At 38.0% G+C, this 19,081-nt stretch overlaps 1 protein-coding gene across 1 annotated transcript in view; it reads right to left on the bottom strand.

The window, feature by feature from the left end:
- Window positions 1-19,081, bottom strand: part of Gpr158 (G protein-coupled receptor 158) — a 462,978-nt gene that overhangs the window by 273,118 nt on the left and 170,779 nt on the right. The window contains exon 3 of the mRNA NM_001004761.1: window positions 4,026-4,128. Coding sequence (NP_001004761.1) covers window positions 4,026-4,128 — 103 coding nt within the window. The remainder of the gene's footprint in view (window positions 1-4,025; window positions 4,129-19,081) is intronic.

Below are 19,081 nucleotides of genomic sequence, written 5' to 3'. Positions count from 1 at the left end.
GACAAGAAATACAACTGAAAAGCTGGAACCAGAGATGTTCTTGGAAATGGAACCCATACTAAAATGGATGAACTTGGTGTGGAGAGATGTGAGAACATCGTGAGCTTGCATGTCATCAACCGGGAAGTGAGCAGCCTGGATCTGAGGAGACAACTGTCCATCAGGACTTGGTTTTTCTGAAACCCTGCTATCTCCAGATGTCAGCTCCTATTAGCTCACATGACTATCCATTTCCTAAAATGAGGTCTGGATGCAAGTCTCAGGCCTGTCAGCCAAGTTTCACATCACATCATTTAGACATAGCCTGGTTGGTCTTTACAAGTCCCTGTCTATCTTGTGCTTAGATGTAAAAAAAAAGTTCTTATAACACATCACATATTGAAGTAGGTTTAAAATTTTTGCATTTCCTCCAAGAGATCAGGACCACACTATTGCTCTCCTCAGCAGATAGCACATAGACTATATGAAGGAATGTGGAATCCTTTTCTAGGATTCTACTATAAATTCAGTGAATATTATCTTTGCATTGTAGAATTTCTGTTTTCTAGGGCTCATTCTTTCTATCAGACAACTAACCAGTTTCCCTCTGATGTATCTAAGCTACGGCATGTTCCTTCTAAATGTCAGCCATCATTGCTACACCCTCAGTGGCCACAGCATCCTTCTGATAAAACTCATCCTCCAAAGTTCTAGACTAAGTCACTAGTTATTCCAACACAATACAAAATTTAAAAAAATAGAGCTAATGGCCAATGGGCCTTAAGAATTATCTCACATATACATATATACATATATGCATATGTGTGTATGTGTCATCATCAGTAGTATTGGTTTATGTAGGCTTTTATATACGTGTTCATTGTCCCAGTTATATCTATGGTCTACTTATTATATGCCATGGACTTTGCTAGAGAGTTTACATGTTCCCTCTCATATTGGGTCTCCAATACCTTCTTCACATTTGGCCCAAAGATGAAACAGGGTCATTCCTTACCAAATTAATGTCACTTTAAGAGAGTATAGAAAAAAATCCACATTTGGAAAAACAAATGCTATGTTTTCATATATATAATATAGAATATAGTAAAATGTAGAATATATATGTGTGACATAAAAACAGAGAATTTACTATTTTTTGGAGGAGAAGGGAGATAATGGGAAGACAGAGAACCAAGAGGAGTCACAGAGAAACAAAAGAAGTCACATTTTCTCTTACTTCAGAATCTAGATTTTATATGCATATATTTTATACATAACATTAAAGCAAAGGGGGGTCTATTTAAAGAACAAGAGAATCGGTGGGAGAAGAGATGGGGTACAAGAGGGTAGTGGATACAGTATCTTTATATATGAAAAGGCCATTATATTGTGTGCTGATGGTAGATAATATAATTTTTAAAGTATGAAAGTAACTTCTATAATTATCTAAATTACTATCACTAAGTAATTAATATCACTAAAAATTAACATATTACAATGTTTGATCATGTGGTACATTCTAATACATAATAAGATGTATAATGAATGTTTGCATAGACGTTAGTTATTAACATTCATTTTCCTGGTTAGAGTGTTAGACTTTTTCCTTAGGAAAGGACATGTTTAAATGTTGGAGTTTCATGTGATCTGACAAGGCATCCAGAAAGATATATTTGGCCTAAAAGATGGGCTTCAAATTATTACAATAGCTGGCTTCCTGTTCAGTCACTACGTAAAGTCCATAGAGACTGGGTCCAGTCTATACTAAAAAAAAAAAAAAAAAAAAAAACAGTATTTAAAGTAAAGAAAAAAAGTAGGAGTGTGCAAATTAAATAAAGCTAAGTTGTTAAAGGTTAGCCAGTTTCTCCTGGTGGTATTATAAGCGGGTGGCACAGTCATTCTCTGGTCCCACAATATTTAGATGTTTTATTTCAGTCACACAGTGAGAGCTGAGAACAAATGTGGGTAAACTACATACAAAATACCAAATACTTTCACACAACACAAGCTAAGCCTACCCCTTCTCCTTCAGTGCTGAATCATAACTTATGGCTGGACCACAGATGTGAGGAATGCCACACTAGCTATGACATTCACGGGGCTGAGTAGACACACACACACACACACACACACACACACACACACACACACACACACCAGAAAAGCATCAACATCCTAAAATATTATCACCATGGTTATTGATTCCTTTCTATTATATCCTTTCTATGGCCTCTGAGTAAATTTGAAAAGTCCTGGACCTTGAAATTTTTGCTCAGTCTGTCCTTGTTTCTGCTGATTAGAATCTGAGCACTGTATACCTGGGTTTCCGGCTGCAGCTGGGACTCTAAACTGGAATCAAGCTATCTGGTTAGTTCATGCGCTCCCTGAAAGCTCCAGTACTCCAACAGCTCAGGTTGTAATACTCAAGTCTAGTCCTGTTTCACTGAAGGCTGTCAGTGAGAGTTTCTGTCCTGAAGTCCCACTCTACATGTTCTTCCCACATCAATATAGCTCATTTCTTCAATTTCATCAAACCAGCACAAGTCTCCCCAACCCCACCCTGTGTACCCTCCTTCCTTTCTTCTATGTCTTCAACAACAGAGCCTTATGTTACAATGTAATGGTGAGGCAGCTTTCCCACTACCACCCTGTCTCTCAGCAAGGGAATTGACTCATTCTCCTTACAGAGCCCACTGCACATAAACTTAGGACTTCTGTCTAAAGACAGAACCTCCACAGTCCTGTCTACACCCACTTCTCTGAGAAAGAGTTATACATGACTGGGGAACCAAGAAGAAACTGTAAATGGATTCAGGGCCCAAGAATGAGGTTTCCTAAAAGGAAGAAAACACTCTACTGATAAGCCTATAAATGTCTGCCAAAACTCATAGAGGTCAACTGTCACAGTAGAGGTTCAAATGTACTCTTTGAATATTGTCTGCTAGAGATCCAATAACATGGGGCAGTAACAGAGGGCCAAAGATTAATGGATCTATATGAAAAAGACATATGTCTAAATTTTAACAGCCTCAAAATTCAATTTTTTAATGAAATCTCCACATTTTTACCAACTACTTTCCTCATTATCTGGTAATATATCCAAAAGCTAGCTACAGGCCAATGTGGCCACAAAGAATTCTCTATGTTACGAGAAAATAAACTCAGTATTTAAATTCTCTGGATTTGGAATAGAGTAAACAGATGACCATAACCAAGGTTCAATGCAGGTGTGTACGTCTTGTATAATCACTCCGCTTTGGATATGAAGAGATGTGTAAATATAAGAGCTGTGGGCATTGTGTAGCAAAGTCACTCCCACAATTATACTCTGTTAGGGGAGGATGGATGAGCGGGATGGGAGGGAAGAAGTGTCAATGTGTGAGCCATGGATGGTGAACCTTGATGCAAATTTTAGAGTGACTCCAGGGAATCATTCAACCCCCAAACAGAGAGCTCAGGCCTCCAGTCATGAAGCTCTGAGTTCTTCAGACAATCTGGAAAGCTTCAAAGGATTGATTACCTTTAGCCTCAGAAATCACACTGGCAACATCTTTCATTTGATGAGATCCTGAGAAGATCCCATTAATCCATAACTGGCAACTTAAACAATGGAAATTGGATGATAAGAAATGTGTGTTGTTAAGCTGCTCACTGATAATGGTCCATGCACTGTTGAAAAGTAACATGGAAACAAACTCATAAATAAAATAAATGGGCAGAGTACATTTTAGAAACTTTCTAGTAACAGTTCTCAAAAGAAAACCCTAAAGAGTATTCTCCCAGAGGTACGATACCTTCAGGCTTTTGAATGTTTTACAAACTAAAATATTCCTAAGCACAGGTTTTCATGCTCTGCCACACCCAACACTGAAAATGTCAAACCCAAATAAAAATGCATTAAGTGATTCAGGAAAACCAATGAGGTTTTGAATTTATTACCTCAACAAGTTGTCAATGAGCAGCTTACCAACAAAAATTTATTATCATCCAAGAACCTGAATGATTGTGTGCGTGCATATGCATGTGTAGAGGCAAAGAGCACTTACTCTGGAAGTTGTTCACTGAGAAGACACGGGGATGATAGAACCCTGCTTTGCAAATGCACTGATAGGCTCCAAGCACGAATCCCAGGCCTTTGATTGGCATACACTACAGAGAAGAAAAAACAGCAATGTAATTGATCGCAGTGTGGTTCACATCATGAAGATTCACACATCTATCATTTCAAACGTTAATAAAACTAACACATTTTCTACAAATAAAACATTCCATTTTCCAACTTTTGGGTTTGTTTACCAGCTGATTCTTCAGATGTACACTTCCTTTTCTAAGCATATATTGTGAAGGCCACTGTCAAGGCCAACTGCTCACTTATTCAGTTTAAAGCATGCTTTGGTGGCTTGAAAGAAAATGGCCCCATAGGCTCACAGGGAGGGGTACTATTAAGAGGTGTGGTCTTGTTGGTGTGGGTGTGGCCATGCTAGAGGAAGTGTGTCATTGTAGGGGTGGGTTTTGAGATTCTATGTTCAAGCTACAGCTAGTATGCTGCCTGAAGATCTACATGTAAACTCTCCTGCACCATGTCTGTCTGCATGCAGCCAGGCTTTTTGCCATGATGATAATAGACTAAACTTCTGAACTGTAAACCAGCTGCAATTAAATATTTTCTTTTATAAGAGTTGCTATGGTCATGCTGTCTCTTTCAAAAATAAAACCCTAACAAAGACAAGTTGGTACCAGGGACCAGCATATTTTTATAATAGGCCATCTGGAACATACTTTTGTTTGAAGGAATTAGACCTTACCTAATCCAAGGAATGGACCTTGGATTAGGTAAACAGCTGAGTACTTTAAGTGGGGCTTAATGAGCTGTCCTAGTAAGAATATGGAAGACAGTGGTGCTGAAAGGGATTTGAACTGTGTAGGCCTGGATCAAGAGATTTCAGAAGAGAAGACTATTACTATGTGGCCTAGAGACTATTTTGTAATATTTTGATATTTTGGATAGATAGATAGATATAGATTAGATATAGATGTAGATGTAGATATAGATGTAGATGTAGATGTAGATGTAGGTGTAGATATAGATTAGAGATAGAGATAGAGATAGAGATAGAGATAGAGATAGAGATAGAGATAGAGATAGAGATAGAGATAGAGATAGAGATAGATAGAGATAGATAGATATCCTTTCTGTCTGAAAATTTTGCCTTTGGCTAAATTGAAGAGTTTTGGATTTATTAAAAACAGCCTCATATTTACTGTGTGGCATGGATATTAGTGGTTAATTTAATGCAGATCTATAATGAAAAGGGGTAACCTGGGCAAGTAAAAATATAAAATGTAGATAAAATATTTAAAGGAAGATCTGATACTAAATGGAATAAAGGGAGTGGTGTCCTCAGAGCAATACCCTACCCAGCTAACCTTCCAACTTGTGCAAAGGAATTTTAAAAAGTGGAAGGAAAAAAAAAAAAAACAAGCATGGTGCTGTACCCTTTAGTACTCCAGAGGCAGAGGCAGGCCTGAGTTTGAGGCTATCCAGGCAAGCTCAAGCAGTGAAGGAAACCATCCAAAGGAGAAACACAGTGAAACATTTTTGAACAAGAGGATCATGTTCTAGCCCCTATCAAGAAGTTGAACTTGACAGCTTTGGCCACGTGCTTCTGGCCATAGGGTCAAGAATAAAAGAAGGGGGTTATGGAGTATCCCTCTGTGACTAAGAAAAGATGCTGAGGCCAGATGTGTAGCGAGGTGTTTGTGTATGGGAGCTTAGAAGGGCCACTGTGTAAAGCTATGAAGGTGAAGCCTGAATTGTCTTGGAGACCCCAACATGTTAACGACACCAGAGCCTTGGGATACCTGGTGAGGAAAGCTGCTGACAGGGGTTGGCACAGTTCAAGAGAAAGAGAAGTGTGTTGCAGTTTCAGAAAGAAGTTGGAGATCCAAAGAGCCCTTTGACATCAGACATGGAGATAAAGAGTTTGAAGTTTGCCTAGATGATTTTTGATCTTGCTTTGGTCCAGGATTTTCACAATGCTGCCTTTGCTCTATTTTTTAATGGCAATGTATAACCTGTGCCATTGTGTGGTACAGGTATGTGATGTTGCTTTTGCTTTTGCTTTTATACGGAGTGCAGTAAAGAAATTGCATGAGTCTCAGAAATGACTTTGAACTTTGGACTTTTAAAGATAGACTATGGAGACTTTTGAAGTTGGACTAAATAAATTTTATATTATCATATGGCTACAAGCCTATGGGTGCCAGGGAATGGAAGATAGTAGTTTGAATGAAAATAACCCTTCAATGGTCATAGTAACTGGCACTATTAGAAGGTGTGGCTTTTTTGGAGAAGATATGTAAATGCATTTTTAAAAGTGATCTTTTCTTTTCTTCTTTTATGGTTTTTGTTTGTTTGTTTTGTTTTTTTATTAGCTATTTTCTTCATTTACATTTCAAATGTTATCCCTTTTCCTAGTTTCCCCTCTGAAAATCCCTTATCCCCTCCCCCTCTCCCTGTGTGATGTCCAAAATGAATTCAAGACCACCCAGTACCTTCCCCCTTTGAAAAGGACTTTCCAACCTGTACATGCAGGCCAAGTGCAGAGCCAGATAAAGAAGCTTGCTGACTAAACAAATGTGAAAACATAGTTTTAGTGGTCAAAATATTAAGTCTACAAGCTGCCAAAATAATATTAGCTGTTCTCAGAGAAACAATCATAACAAGATAACAGTTCTCAGAAGAATCCCCCTACCCCACCCCACACTGGATTCTGAGAAATACCACAGACCACCCTGACCGTGCTAAAATTCTCTGTGATGTTAATAGCTGACCCATAAGTTTAAAATGTACTACTGTTTTGCTGACTAGGTCATGGTAACCCACCATGGAGGCAAGCAAAGTGAGTCACTAGGCCAGAGGTAGTTATTATGCAAACCAACCAATGCCTGAAAAGGTTACTTGCTACATCAATGAGAATAAGACAGCTACCTTGTTGCTCATATCTGCCCCTTACACGGTATAAAAAGTGTGTTCTTTCTTTCTTCTGGGTCTCTCCTCTGGCCTCCATGCTGAGAGAGTGGTCCCCAAAATGTTGGATCAATAAAAATCCTCATGTGGTTTGGAGCAATGGCGATTTCTGTGGTCTTTGTGAGTGAGGGTCTTTTGATGAACTCCAACACCTGCTCCCCAACCCACCCACTCCCATTCCTGGCCCTAGCATTCCCCTATACTGGGGCATAGAACCTTCACAGGACCAAGGGCCTTTCCTAACATTGATAACTGACTAGGCCATCCTCTGCTACATATGCAGCTAGAGCCATGAATCTATCATGTGTTTTCTTTGATTTGTGGTTTAGTCCCAGAGAGCTCTGGGGGGTACTTGTTAGTTTATGTTCCTCCTATGGTTGTACAAATGCCTTTAGCTCCTTGAGTCCTTTCTCTCGCCACTGAACTGGGGACCCTGTGCTCAGTCCAATGGATGACTGTGAGCATCCACTTCTGTATTTGCCAGGCACTGGCAGAGCATCTAGGAAACAGCTATATGAGGCTCCTGTCACCAAGCTCTTGTTGGCATCTGCAATAGTGTCTGGGTTTGGTGGTGGTTTATTCCAGATGAATTTGCAAATTGCCCTTTCTAACTGGGTGGAAAATTGAGTTGGAATTTTGTTGGGGATTGCATTGAATCTGTATATTGCTTTTGGCAAGATAGCAATTTTTACTATATTAATTCTGCCAATCCATGAGCATAGGAGGTCTTTCCATCTTCTGAGATATTCTTCTATTTCTTTCTTCAGAGACTTGAAGTTCTTATCATACAGATCTTTTATTTCCTTAGTCACACCAAGGGATTTTGTATTATTTGTGACTATTGTGAAGGATGTTGTTTCTCTAATTTCTTTCTCAGCCTGTTTATTGTTTGTATAGAGAAAAGCCACTGATTTGTTTGAGTTGATTTTATATCCAACTACTTCATTGAAATTGTTTATCATGTTTAGGAGTTCTCTGGTGGAATTTTGGGGGTCACTTATGTATATATACTATCATATCACCTGCAAATAGTGATATTTTGACTTCTTCCTTTCCAATTTGTATCCCTTTGATCTCCTTTTGTTATTTAATTGCTCTGGCTAGGACTTCAAGTAATATACTGAATAGAAAGTGAGAGAGCTGACAGCCTTGTCTGATCCCTGAATTTAGTGGGATTGCTTCAAGTTTCTCTCAATTTAGTTTGATGTTGGCTACTACTATGCTGTATATTTATTTTATTATGTGTAGGTATGGGCCTTGAATTCCTGATCTTTCTAAGAGCTTTATCATGAGAGGGTGTTGGACATTATCAAATGCTTTCTCAGCATCTAATAAGATGATCATGTGGTATTTGTCTTTGAGGTTTTTTTTATATAGTGGATTGCATTGATGGATTTCCATATATTGATCCATTTCTGCATCCCTGGGACAAAACCTATTTGATCATAATGGATGATTATTTTGATATGTTCTTGGACTCGGTTTGTGAGAATTTTATTGAGTATTTTTACATCAATATTCATAAGGGAAATTGGTCTGAAGTTCTCTTTCTTTGTTGAGACTTCATATGGTTTAGGTATCAGAGTAACTGAGGCTTCATAGAACACATTGGATGGAATACCTGCTGTTTCTCTTTTGTGGAATAGTTTGAGGAATGTTGGAATTAGGTCTTCTTTGAAGGTCTGATAGAACTCTGCACTAATCCCATCTGGTCCTGGGCTTTTTTTGGTTGGAAGACTATTGATAACTGTTTCTATTTCTTCAGGGGATATTGAACTGTTTAGATCATTAATCTGACTCTAATTTAACTTTGGTACCTGTTATCTGTCTAGAAAATTGTCCATTTCATCCATTTTTTCCAGTTGTGTTGATTATAGGCTTTTGTAGTAGGATCTGATGATTTCTTTGGAATTCCTCAGATTGTGTTGTTATGTCTCCCTTTTCATTTCTGATCTTGTTAATTAGGATACTGTCCCCGTGCCCTCTAATTAGTCTATCTAAGTGTTTATCTATCTTGTTGATTTTCTCAAAGAACCAGCTCCTGATTTGGTTGATGCTTTGTATAGTTCTTTTGGGTTCAACTTCGTTTATTTCAGCCCTGAGTTTGAATATTTCCTGCTTTCTACTCCTCTTGGGTGAATTTGCTTCGTTTTGTTCTAGAGCTTCTAGGTGTGCTGTCAAGCTGCTAGTGTATGCTCTCTCCAGTTTCATTTTGGAGTCACTCAGAGCTATGAAAGAGTCCTCTTAGGACTGCTTTCATTTTGTCATGTAAGTATGGGTATATTGTGGCTTCATTTTCATTAAACTCTATAAAGTCTTTAATTTCTTTCTTTATTTCTTCCTTGACAAAGTTATCATGGAGTAGAATGTTGTTCAGCTTCCATGTGTATGTGGGCTTTCTATTATTTATGCTGCTATTGAAGATCAGCCTTAGTCCATGGTGATCTGATAGGATGCATGGGATTATTTCAATACTTTTGTATCTATTGTGGCCTGTTTGGTGACCAATTATATGGTAAATTTTGGAGGTGCTGAGGATAAAATGTTCTATAGATATCAGTTAAATACATTTGATTCATAACTTCTGTTTGTTTCACTGTGTCTCTGTTTAGTTTCTGTTTCCAAGATCTGTACATTAATGAGTGTTGGGTGTTGAAGTCTTCCACTATTATTGTGTGTGGTGCAATGTGTGCTTTGAGCTTTACTAAAGTTTCTTTAATGAATGTGGATGCCCTTGCATTTGGAGTACAGATGTTCAGAATTGTGAGTTCATCTTGGTAAATGTTACCTTTGATGAATATGAAGTGTCAATCTTTATCTTTTTTGAGAACTTAAGGTTGAAAGTCGATTTTATTCCATATTAGAATGGCTATTCCAGCTTGTTCCTTAGGACCATTTGCTTGGAAAATTGTTTTCCATCCTTTGACTCTGAGGTAGTCTCTGTCTTTATCACTGTGGTGGGTTTCCTGTATGAAGCAAAATGTTGGATCCTGTTTACATAACCAGTCTGTTAGTCTATGTCTTTCTATTGGGAAATTTAATCCATTGATGTTAAGAGATATTAAGGAAAAGTCATTGTTGTTTCCTGTTACATTTGTTGTTAGAGTTGGAATTCTGTTCATTTTGCTATCTTCTTTTAAGTTTCTTGCATTTTCTGGAGCTTATTTTCCATCCTTGTGTTGGAGTTTTCTCTTTATTATCCCTTGAAGGGCTGGATTTGTGGAAAGATATTGTGTAAATTTGGTTTTGACATGGAATACATTGTTTCCTCCATCTATGGTAATTAAGAGTTTTGCTGGGTAGAGTAGTCTGGGCTGGCATTTGTGTTCTCTTGGGGTCTGTATGACATCTGCCCAGGATCTTCAGGATTTCATAGTCTCTGGGGAGAAGTCAGGTGTAATTCTGATAGGTCTGCCTTTATATCTTACTTGTCCTTTTTTCCTTACTGCTTTTAATATTCTTTGTTTTGTGCATTTGGTGTTTTGATTATTATGTGATGTGAGGAATTTCCTTTCTGGTCCAAACTGCATGGAGTTCTGTAGGCTTCTTGTATGTTCATGGGCATCTCTTTCTTAAGGTTGGGGAAGTTTTCTTGTGTAATTTTATTGAAGATATTTCTGGTCCTTTAAGTTGGAAATCTTCCTTCTTTTCTACACCTATTATCATTAGGTTTGGTCTTCTCATTGTGTCCTGGATTTCCTGGATTTTTTTGGTTAGGATCTTTTTGTATTTTGCATTTTCTTTGATTGTTGTATCAACGTTTTCTATGGTATCTTCTGCCCGTGAGATCCTCTCTTCCATCTCTTGTATTCTGTTGCTGATGCTCGCATCTATGGATCCTGATTTCTTTCCTAGGATTTCTATCTCCAGGATTGTCTCCCTCTGTGATTTCTTTATTGTTTCTACTTCCATTTTTAGATCCTGGATAGTTTTGTTCAATTCCTTCATATGTTTGGACGTGTTTTCCTGTAATTCTTTAAGGGATTTTTGTGTTTCCTCTTTAAGGGCTTTTAGCTGTTTACCTGTGCTCTCCTGTAATTATTTAAGGGAGTTATTTCTGTTCTTCATATAGTCCTCCATCATTATCATGAGAAGTGACTTTAGATCTATATCTTGCTTTTCTGGTATGATGGTGTATCCAGGACTTGCTATTGTGGAAGAGTTGTGTTCTGATGATGCCAAGTAATCTTGGTTTTTGTTACTTCTGTTCTTATACTTGCCTCCTGCCATCTGATTATCTCAAGTGCTCCCTGCCTTCAATATATCTGATTGGAGCCTGTCCTTTCTGTAATCCTGGTTGAGTCAGAACTCCTTAGAGTCTAAATTTCTCTGGGATCCTGTGATTACAGAGTCCTGTGATGTTAAGATTCTGGGTGTGTCAGAGTTCTTGGCAGTCAAGCTTCCTCTGAGACCCTGAGATCATGGGATCCTAAGATCCTGGGCGCGTTAGAGCGCCTATAAGTGGTACATCCTCTGGGGACCATGGGGCTGTCAGCTGAGTTTGAAACCAAGGTAGACCAGCACCAACTTGGAAGGAACTGGAGCTGCTAGTTGGGGGCAACTCCTGTGTCTCTGCTCCTGCTGGCCCCAGACACTCCTGGTTGTTTTGGAATAGATGTTGTCTTCCAGTCACCAGTGATCCTAAGATCCTGGGCGTGCTAGGGCACCCGTGGAGTGGAGAGTCCTCTGTGGACTATGGGACTGTCTGCCAAGTTTGTGCTCAAAGTGGCCCAATGCCAACCAGAAGGGATCATATTTTTCTTTATCCAATCTAGCTTCCAAATAAATGAGACAGAGCCTATGAGATTTATTTGATAAGCTTAATAGCACAATAACTGAACAGTCATTGATCTATTCTAATTCTCTAATCTAAACTAGCTACTTTTCAGCCAAAATTCTCCAGATACTTGCATTTTGTCCAGCCCCATTCTCTCTTCTGTCCAGTTATTGATTTATCAACTTTTATCGACAAATAAGAGAATGAATGGGGAGTAATATTTACAAAAACTTGAAACAGAAGATCCTTAGAATAAGCATTACAATGCCATTTCTGGATTGCAAGATAATATGGGGGCAGAGAAATCAGCATTTGAATAACAGAATAGTCTTCACACTGTGCACAAAACATTATGCCTACAAAGGTGTGTCACTAGGAGGGGCAGGCTTTGAGGTTTTAAATGTTCAAGCCAGGCCCAGTGTCACTCTCCCTTTCTGCTCTTACAGATCCAGGTATAGATGAGCTACTGCTCCAGTGCCATGTCTTCCACCATGCAGCCATGTTCCCTCACATGACAATAATGGACTAAATCTCTGAACTATAAACCAGCCCCAATTAAATGCTTTCCTTTGTAAGAATTGATGTCATCATGGTGTCTCTTCACAGCAATAGAAACACTAGGGAAGACAATCTCTCAATGCCTCTTACTGCCTTAAGAACTACTTAAAATCATTTGAATATTTTATAAGTCAGTCTATAATATATAGTCCTATCAAGGCAAATGTAGGTAAATGGGTAGGCAGATTCGAAAATGTTAAGACACAGACATCACTTTTCTATCTTAAATATCATTAGATTTCATCCTTGGATTAAACTAACACAAACTCTTGAGAGAAAAATGGGAAGTAAATTTTAGGATGTAAACATAAAAGGGACAAATTTAGGTAAAACTAATGATCTCAAAGTTTCTGTTTGTAAAATCTGTTTTATAGATAAATGTTCTACATGTTCATTAAAAAACCAGCTGTCCAGATGTGCCTCACCAATAGACAGCAAGCACCCCAGAAATAAAATGCAGCTTAGCATGCTTCAGCTTGTTACATCTAGCTACTACACTATGCATATGCACCAGGTAAACATGTGTTCCAAGGATGTAAGAATTACTCTTATTTTTATTTCTTTCATTATAGCTTTCGGGCAAGATTTCGACCTTTCTCTTTTTCCATTATAATCTATTAGAAAAAGATAAAACATTTAAGAATTAACAAGATGGCTTTCTAACACGCAGGTTTTTAAGAGAAAATACTAAATAATTTAAATAATAATTCTACAGTCCGAGATTAAAACTGATGAGCATTGAGACCAGTGTTATGTATCATGAAAACTTAAATAAAATGTGTTTATATAGTTTTGGTTTTCTAAGTCTTGAAAGATCTTGAAACACTGTACTTAATGAATGCTTCCTTCACGCTTTTCTTGGTTGTTATTTCACAAGGCTCCCCTTCCCTCTCTTTCTTTCTCTGAATACATACCTATATCCAATTGTATTTGAGAATTAGACAGAATCCAAAGGATCAAAAACTCAAATCTTGCCTAAGCTATACAGTGAGTTCATGGTCAATCTCATTAAGTCATAAGTCATAATGCCATGCTCCAAATAAAAGGCCTGGGGATATAGCTCAGTAGTGCAGTACTTGTCAAGCATGTATAGGGCCCAAGGCTTGGTCAAGTGCTGCAAGAACATAGGTCCTATTCTCAGAGCAAAATTTCAGATGAGCACTAGGTAACTCAATCTAGTGAGCCAGTATTTACAAAATAACTTCAGAGCAAACAGAGATCTCCTAAAGAACCAACAAACAATTACACATAATTTGCAATGATCCAATCATATTTGAGGCAGCTATAGAATAGGCCAAATGATATTTCTGAGCCTTATAAATAAAAGATGAAGTACAACATTGATTTTGGAATATTGTTAGAATTATGCAAACAGCCATATTTTACACAGTCAGTCATAAAATGGCGATTTGAATTCTACTTGATCATGTTATAACCATGTGTATTTAAGTTTTCTCTGAAGTTACTCACCAATGAGTATTGTTTTCATTTGTAAGAACATACATTCAGCAAGATTCAGGTATAGTTTGAAAGAGATGGAGCTAGCAAAATATCCTAATCAAATAAGTAAGAGGAAGAGAAAAAATGACAGTGACAAACTTTTGGCTAGGAAAACATTAGGAATGGAATGTCCAGCTGGGTCTCATGTCACACACCTGTCAACTCTGTCAAGGTATTTTAAATTATTTGTGACTATTGTGAAGGGTGTTGTTTCCCTAATTTCTTTCTCAGTCTGTTTATCTTTTGTGTAAGGCCATTGATTTGTGACTTAATTTTATACCCAGCTACTGCATGGAAGCTGTTTATCAGGTTTAGGAGTTCTCTGGTGGAATTTTTGGGGTCACTTATATATACTATCATATCATCTGCAAATAGTAATATTTTGACTTCTTCCTTTCCATTTTGTGTCCCCTTGATCTACTTTTGTTGTCAAATTGCTCTGGCTAGGACTTCAAGTACTCTATTGAATAGGTAGGAAGAAAGTGGGCAGCCTTGTCTAGTCCCTGATTTTAGTGAGATTGCTTCGAGTTTCTCTCCATTTAGTTTGATGTTGGCTACTGGTGAGCTGTATATTGCTTTAAGTATGTTTAGGTATGGGCCTTAAATTCCTGATCTTTCCAAGAATTTTATCATGAAGGGATGTTGGATTTTGTAAAATGGTTTCTCAGCATCTAAGGAGATGATCATGTGGTTTTTGTCATTGAGTTTGTTTATATAGTGGATTATGTTGATGGATTTCCATATATTAAACCATCCCTGCATCCCCAGGATGAAGCCTACTTGTTCATGATGGATGATCGTTTTGATGTGTTCTTGAATTCGGTTTGCGAGGTTTTTATTGAGGTTTTTTTGCATCGATATTCATAAGGAAAATTAGTCTGAAGTTCTCTTTCTTTGTTGGATCTTTGTGTGGTTTAGGTATCAGACTAATTGTCACTTCATAAAATGAATTGGGTAAAGTACCTTCTGTTTCTATTTTGTGGAATAGTTTGAAGACAGTTGGAATTAGGTCTTCTTTGAAGGTCTGACAGAACTCTGCACTAAACCCATCTGGTCCTGGGGTTCTTTTGGTTGGGAGACTATTGATGACTGCTCCTATTTCTTTAGAGGAAATGGGACTGTTTAGATAGTTAATCTGATCCTGGATTAACTTTGCTATCTGGTATCTGTCTAGTACATTGTCCATTTCATCCAGGTTTTCTAGTTTTGTTGAGTAGGATCTATTGTAGTAGGATCTGATGATGTTTTGGATTTCCTCAGGTTCTGTTGTTATGTCTCCTTTTTCATTTCTGATTTTGTTAATTAGGATAGGATACTGTCCTGTGCCCTTTAGTTAGTCTGGCTAAGGGTTTACCTATCTTATTGATTTTCTCAAAGAACCAGCTCCTGGTTTGGTTGATTCTTTGAATAGTTCTTTTTGTTTCAACTTGGTTGACTTCAGCCCTGAGTTTGATTATTTCCTGCCATCTACTCCTCTTGCATGAATTTGCTTCCTTTAGTTCTAGAGCTTCTAGGTGTGCTGTCAAGCTGCTAGTGTATGCTCTCTCTAGTTTCTTTTTGGAGGCACTGAGGGCTATGAGTTTTCTTCTTAACACTGCCTTCATTGTGCCCCATAAGTTTGGGTATGTTGTGGCTTCATTTTCATTAAACTTTAAAAAGTCTTTTATTTCTTTCTTTATTCCTTCCTTGACCAAGGAATCATTGAGAAGAGTGTTGTTCAGCTTCCATGTGAATGTTGGCTTTCTATTATTTATGCTGTTATTGAAGATCAGCCTTATTCTGTGGTGATCAAATAGGATGCACGGTATAATTTCAATATCTTTGTATCTGTTCAGGCCTGTTTTGTGACCAATTATATGGTCAATTTTGGAGAATGTACCATGTGGCACTGAGACGAAAGTATATCCTTTTGTTTTAGGTTAAAATATTCTGTAGATATCTATTAAATCCATATGTTTCATAGCTTCTGTTAGTGTCCATGTGTCCTGTTTAGTTTATATTTCCAGGATCTGTCCATTGGTGAGAGTGGGGTGTTGAAGTCTCCCACCATTATTGTGTGAGGTGCAATATGTACTTTGAACTTTACTAAAGTTCTCTTAATGAATGTGGCTGCCCTTGTATTTGGAGCATAGATATTCAGAATTGAGAGTTCATCTTGGTAGATTTTACCTTTGATGAGTATGAAGTGCCCCTCCTTATCTTTTTTGATAACTTTGAGTTGGAAGTTGATTTTATTCAATATTAGAATGGCTACTCCAGCTTGTTTCTTCAATCATTTGCTTGGAAAATTGTTTTTCAGCCTTTCACTCTGAGGTAGTGTCTGTCTTTTTCCCTGAGGTGGGTTTCCTGTATGCAACAAAATGTTGGGTCCTATTTGTATAGCCAGTCTATTACTCTATATCTTTTTATTGGGAATTGAGTCCATTGATGTTTAGAGAAATTAAAGAAAAGTAATTGTTGCTTCCTGTTAGTTTTGTTGTTAAAGTTGGGATTCTGTTCTTGTGGCTGTCTTCTTTTAGGTTTGTTGAAGGATTACTTTCTTGCTTTTTTTAGGGTGTAGTCTCCATCCTTGTATTGGTGTTGTCCCTTCATTATCCTTTGAAGGGCTGAGTTCGTGGAAAGATATTATGTGAATTTGGTTTTATCATGGAATACTTTGGTTTCTCCTTCTATGGTAATTGAGAGTTTTGCTGGGTATAGTAGCCTGGGCTGTCATTTGTGTTCTCTTAGGGTCTGTATAACATCTGACTAGGATCTTCTGGCTTTTATAGTCTCTGGTGAGAAATCTGGTGTAATTCTAATAGTTCTGCCTTTATATGTTACTTGACCTTTTCCCTTACTGATTTTAATATTCTATCTTTATTTAGTGCATTTGTTGTTCTAATTATTATGTGTCTGGAGGAATTTCTTTTCTGGTCCCATCTATTTGGAGTTCTGTAGGCTTCTTGTATGTTCACCGGCATCTCTTTCTTTAGGTTTGAGAAGTTTTCTTCTATTATTTTGTTGAAGATATTTGCTGTCTCTTTAAGTTGAATATCTTCATTTTCATCTACTTCTATTATCCATAGGTTTGGTCTTCTCATTGTGTCCTGGATTTCCTGGGTGTTTTGAGTTAGGATCTTTTTGCATTTTGCATTTTCTTTGATTGTTGTGCCAATGTTCTCTATGGAATCTTCTGCACCTGAGATTCTCTCTTCCATCTCTTGTATTCTGTTGCTGATGCTCTCATCTATGTTTCCTGATTTCTTTCCTAGGGTTTCTATCTCCAGAGTTGTCTCACTTTGGGTTTTCTTTATTGTTTCTACCTCCCTTTTTAGGTCTTGGGTGCTTTTGTTCAATTCCATCACCTGTTTGGTTGTGTTTTTCTGTAGCTCTTTAAAGGATTTTTGTGTTTCCTCTTTAAGGGCTTCTACCTCTTTAGCATTGTTCTCGTGTATTTCTTTAAGTGAGTTATTAATGCCCTTCTTGATGTCCTCTACCAGCATCATGAGATACGATTTTAAATCCGAGTCTTGCTTTTCAGGTGTGTTTGGGTATCCAGGACTGCTAACATCCAAAGGGAAGACAGGAGCATGGCTTTGTTCAATGGCATAGGGATTTAATTTGTAAGATGAGAAGTACCTAGAAATCTGTTATAAAATGCTGTGAATAGTCCAACACTGTTGAACTGTTTCCCTCAAGGAGAATAAAACAGTTACATTTAATATATGTAAATGTGTTTTAAGTGTTCTAGAACAAAATGGTCCCTCACTCAGGATGTGTACATTATGGGTCATACTGCAAATGGGTGACATGTAACATGCCTCACAAGGCAGACTATCATCTCCTAGTTAACAGAACTGCAGAGTGGCCAGCCAGATACTATATGGAAAACACTGTTCTAAGAGTAGCACAAGTCCCAGCTCACCCCATAGCAGTTCCGCTACTATCTTCACTTTGAAAATAAAACCAGAGTGCAGAATGCTAAAGTAAGTCTCCCAAAGCCACACAGTCAGCATGTGGCAAGGCTGAACATTGCCCAGGGCCCTGCTCCACAGAGAATAAGGAATGCTCACCAAGAAGGGCAGCTTACAGTTTACTGTATTTTATAAAGCAGCAGTTGGCAGTAGTACATGGTTGCTCTAACATCTGTTTTGATTGTTCTAATGATTTATCTTTCCACTCTTTTTGGTTTCAGGCAGCATTCTATTTGAAATCAATCAGTTCCTAGTGCAGAATTCTTCAACTTGGACTGTGAGAAATAAATATCTATTTGAGAGCCATAGAAAGGAGAGTGTTTCCTTTCTACCTAGATTTCCTGAACACAGAAGCCTGATATTAGGACGGGGCTAGTGGGTAAACTCTGATTTAGAACCCCACCACATCATGCATCAGCAAACTTTAACCCCAGCAATGGAGATGGGGATGGCAGAGACAGGAGGATTGCTGGAACTTGCTGATCTGCATCCTAGATAACTCTACTTTCAGCAAGAGATTCTTTCCTTTCTCAAGGGGATAAAGCAGATAACAATAAAACAGGATACCCAAAGTCCTCTTCTGGCAATTGCATGCATGCCCATGTATACTGTAACACACACACACACACACACATATGCACACGCACTGCACCACAAAATAAGAGACTCTCTTGCCTCTAATACATCATAAGGACTGTTCACAGATACATAATTCCAAACAAGTCAAATAAATGCAACAATGGAAATAGACATAGCAGTGGATGCTGATGCAGTAATGGAGGCTGATGGAGCAAGGGATGCTGATGCACCAAGGGATGCTGGTGCTGCAAATGAAACATACATAGCAACAAAAGCTAGTGCAGCCTGAAAGCCACTGCACAAATAGAAGCTGAAGAGTTTCCATGGTAGCCAATTTTGTCACTTTCCCCCATCTTGAGGACCTTTCTGCTTTGAAGGAAGACTGATCCACTTCGAGAAATGCCCTGCTGTGCTGAATTTACTAAACCTCATTCAAAAGCAGATGACAATGCCACAAAAGCTAGAAGACTGGAAAGCTTGACAATGGCAAGATGAAGTATGAGGAATGTCCTGGATTTGAAAAGGATGGCAGTTTTGCTTGCTTTCCTTGCTTTTAAGTTTGTCTTTGTAGGAATACTGTAATGATGAGTCTGCCAATTTAAGAAAGGGTTTAGGAGAACGCTTTACTAAAACATATCAAATTATAATTATAACTCAGTGGCTTCTTCCCTACAATGGTTATCCATTGAACAAAGCTGAAGG

The sequence above is a fragment of the Mus musculus genome, chromosome 2, assembly GCF_000001635.26.
Source record: "Mus musculus strain C57BL/6J chromosome 2, GRCm38.p6 C57BL/6J".
Classification (NCBI taxonomy): Eukaryota; Metazoa; Chordata; class Mammalia; order Rodentia; family Muridae; genus Mus; species Mus musculus.
Note: the sequence above shows the minus strand (reverse complement) of the source record. Positions and strands in the feature narration are given on the sequence as shown.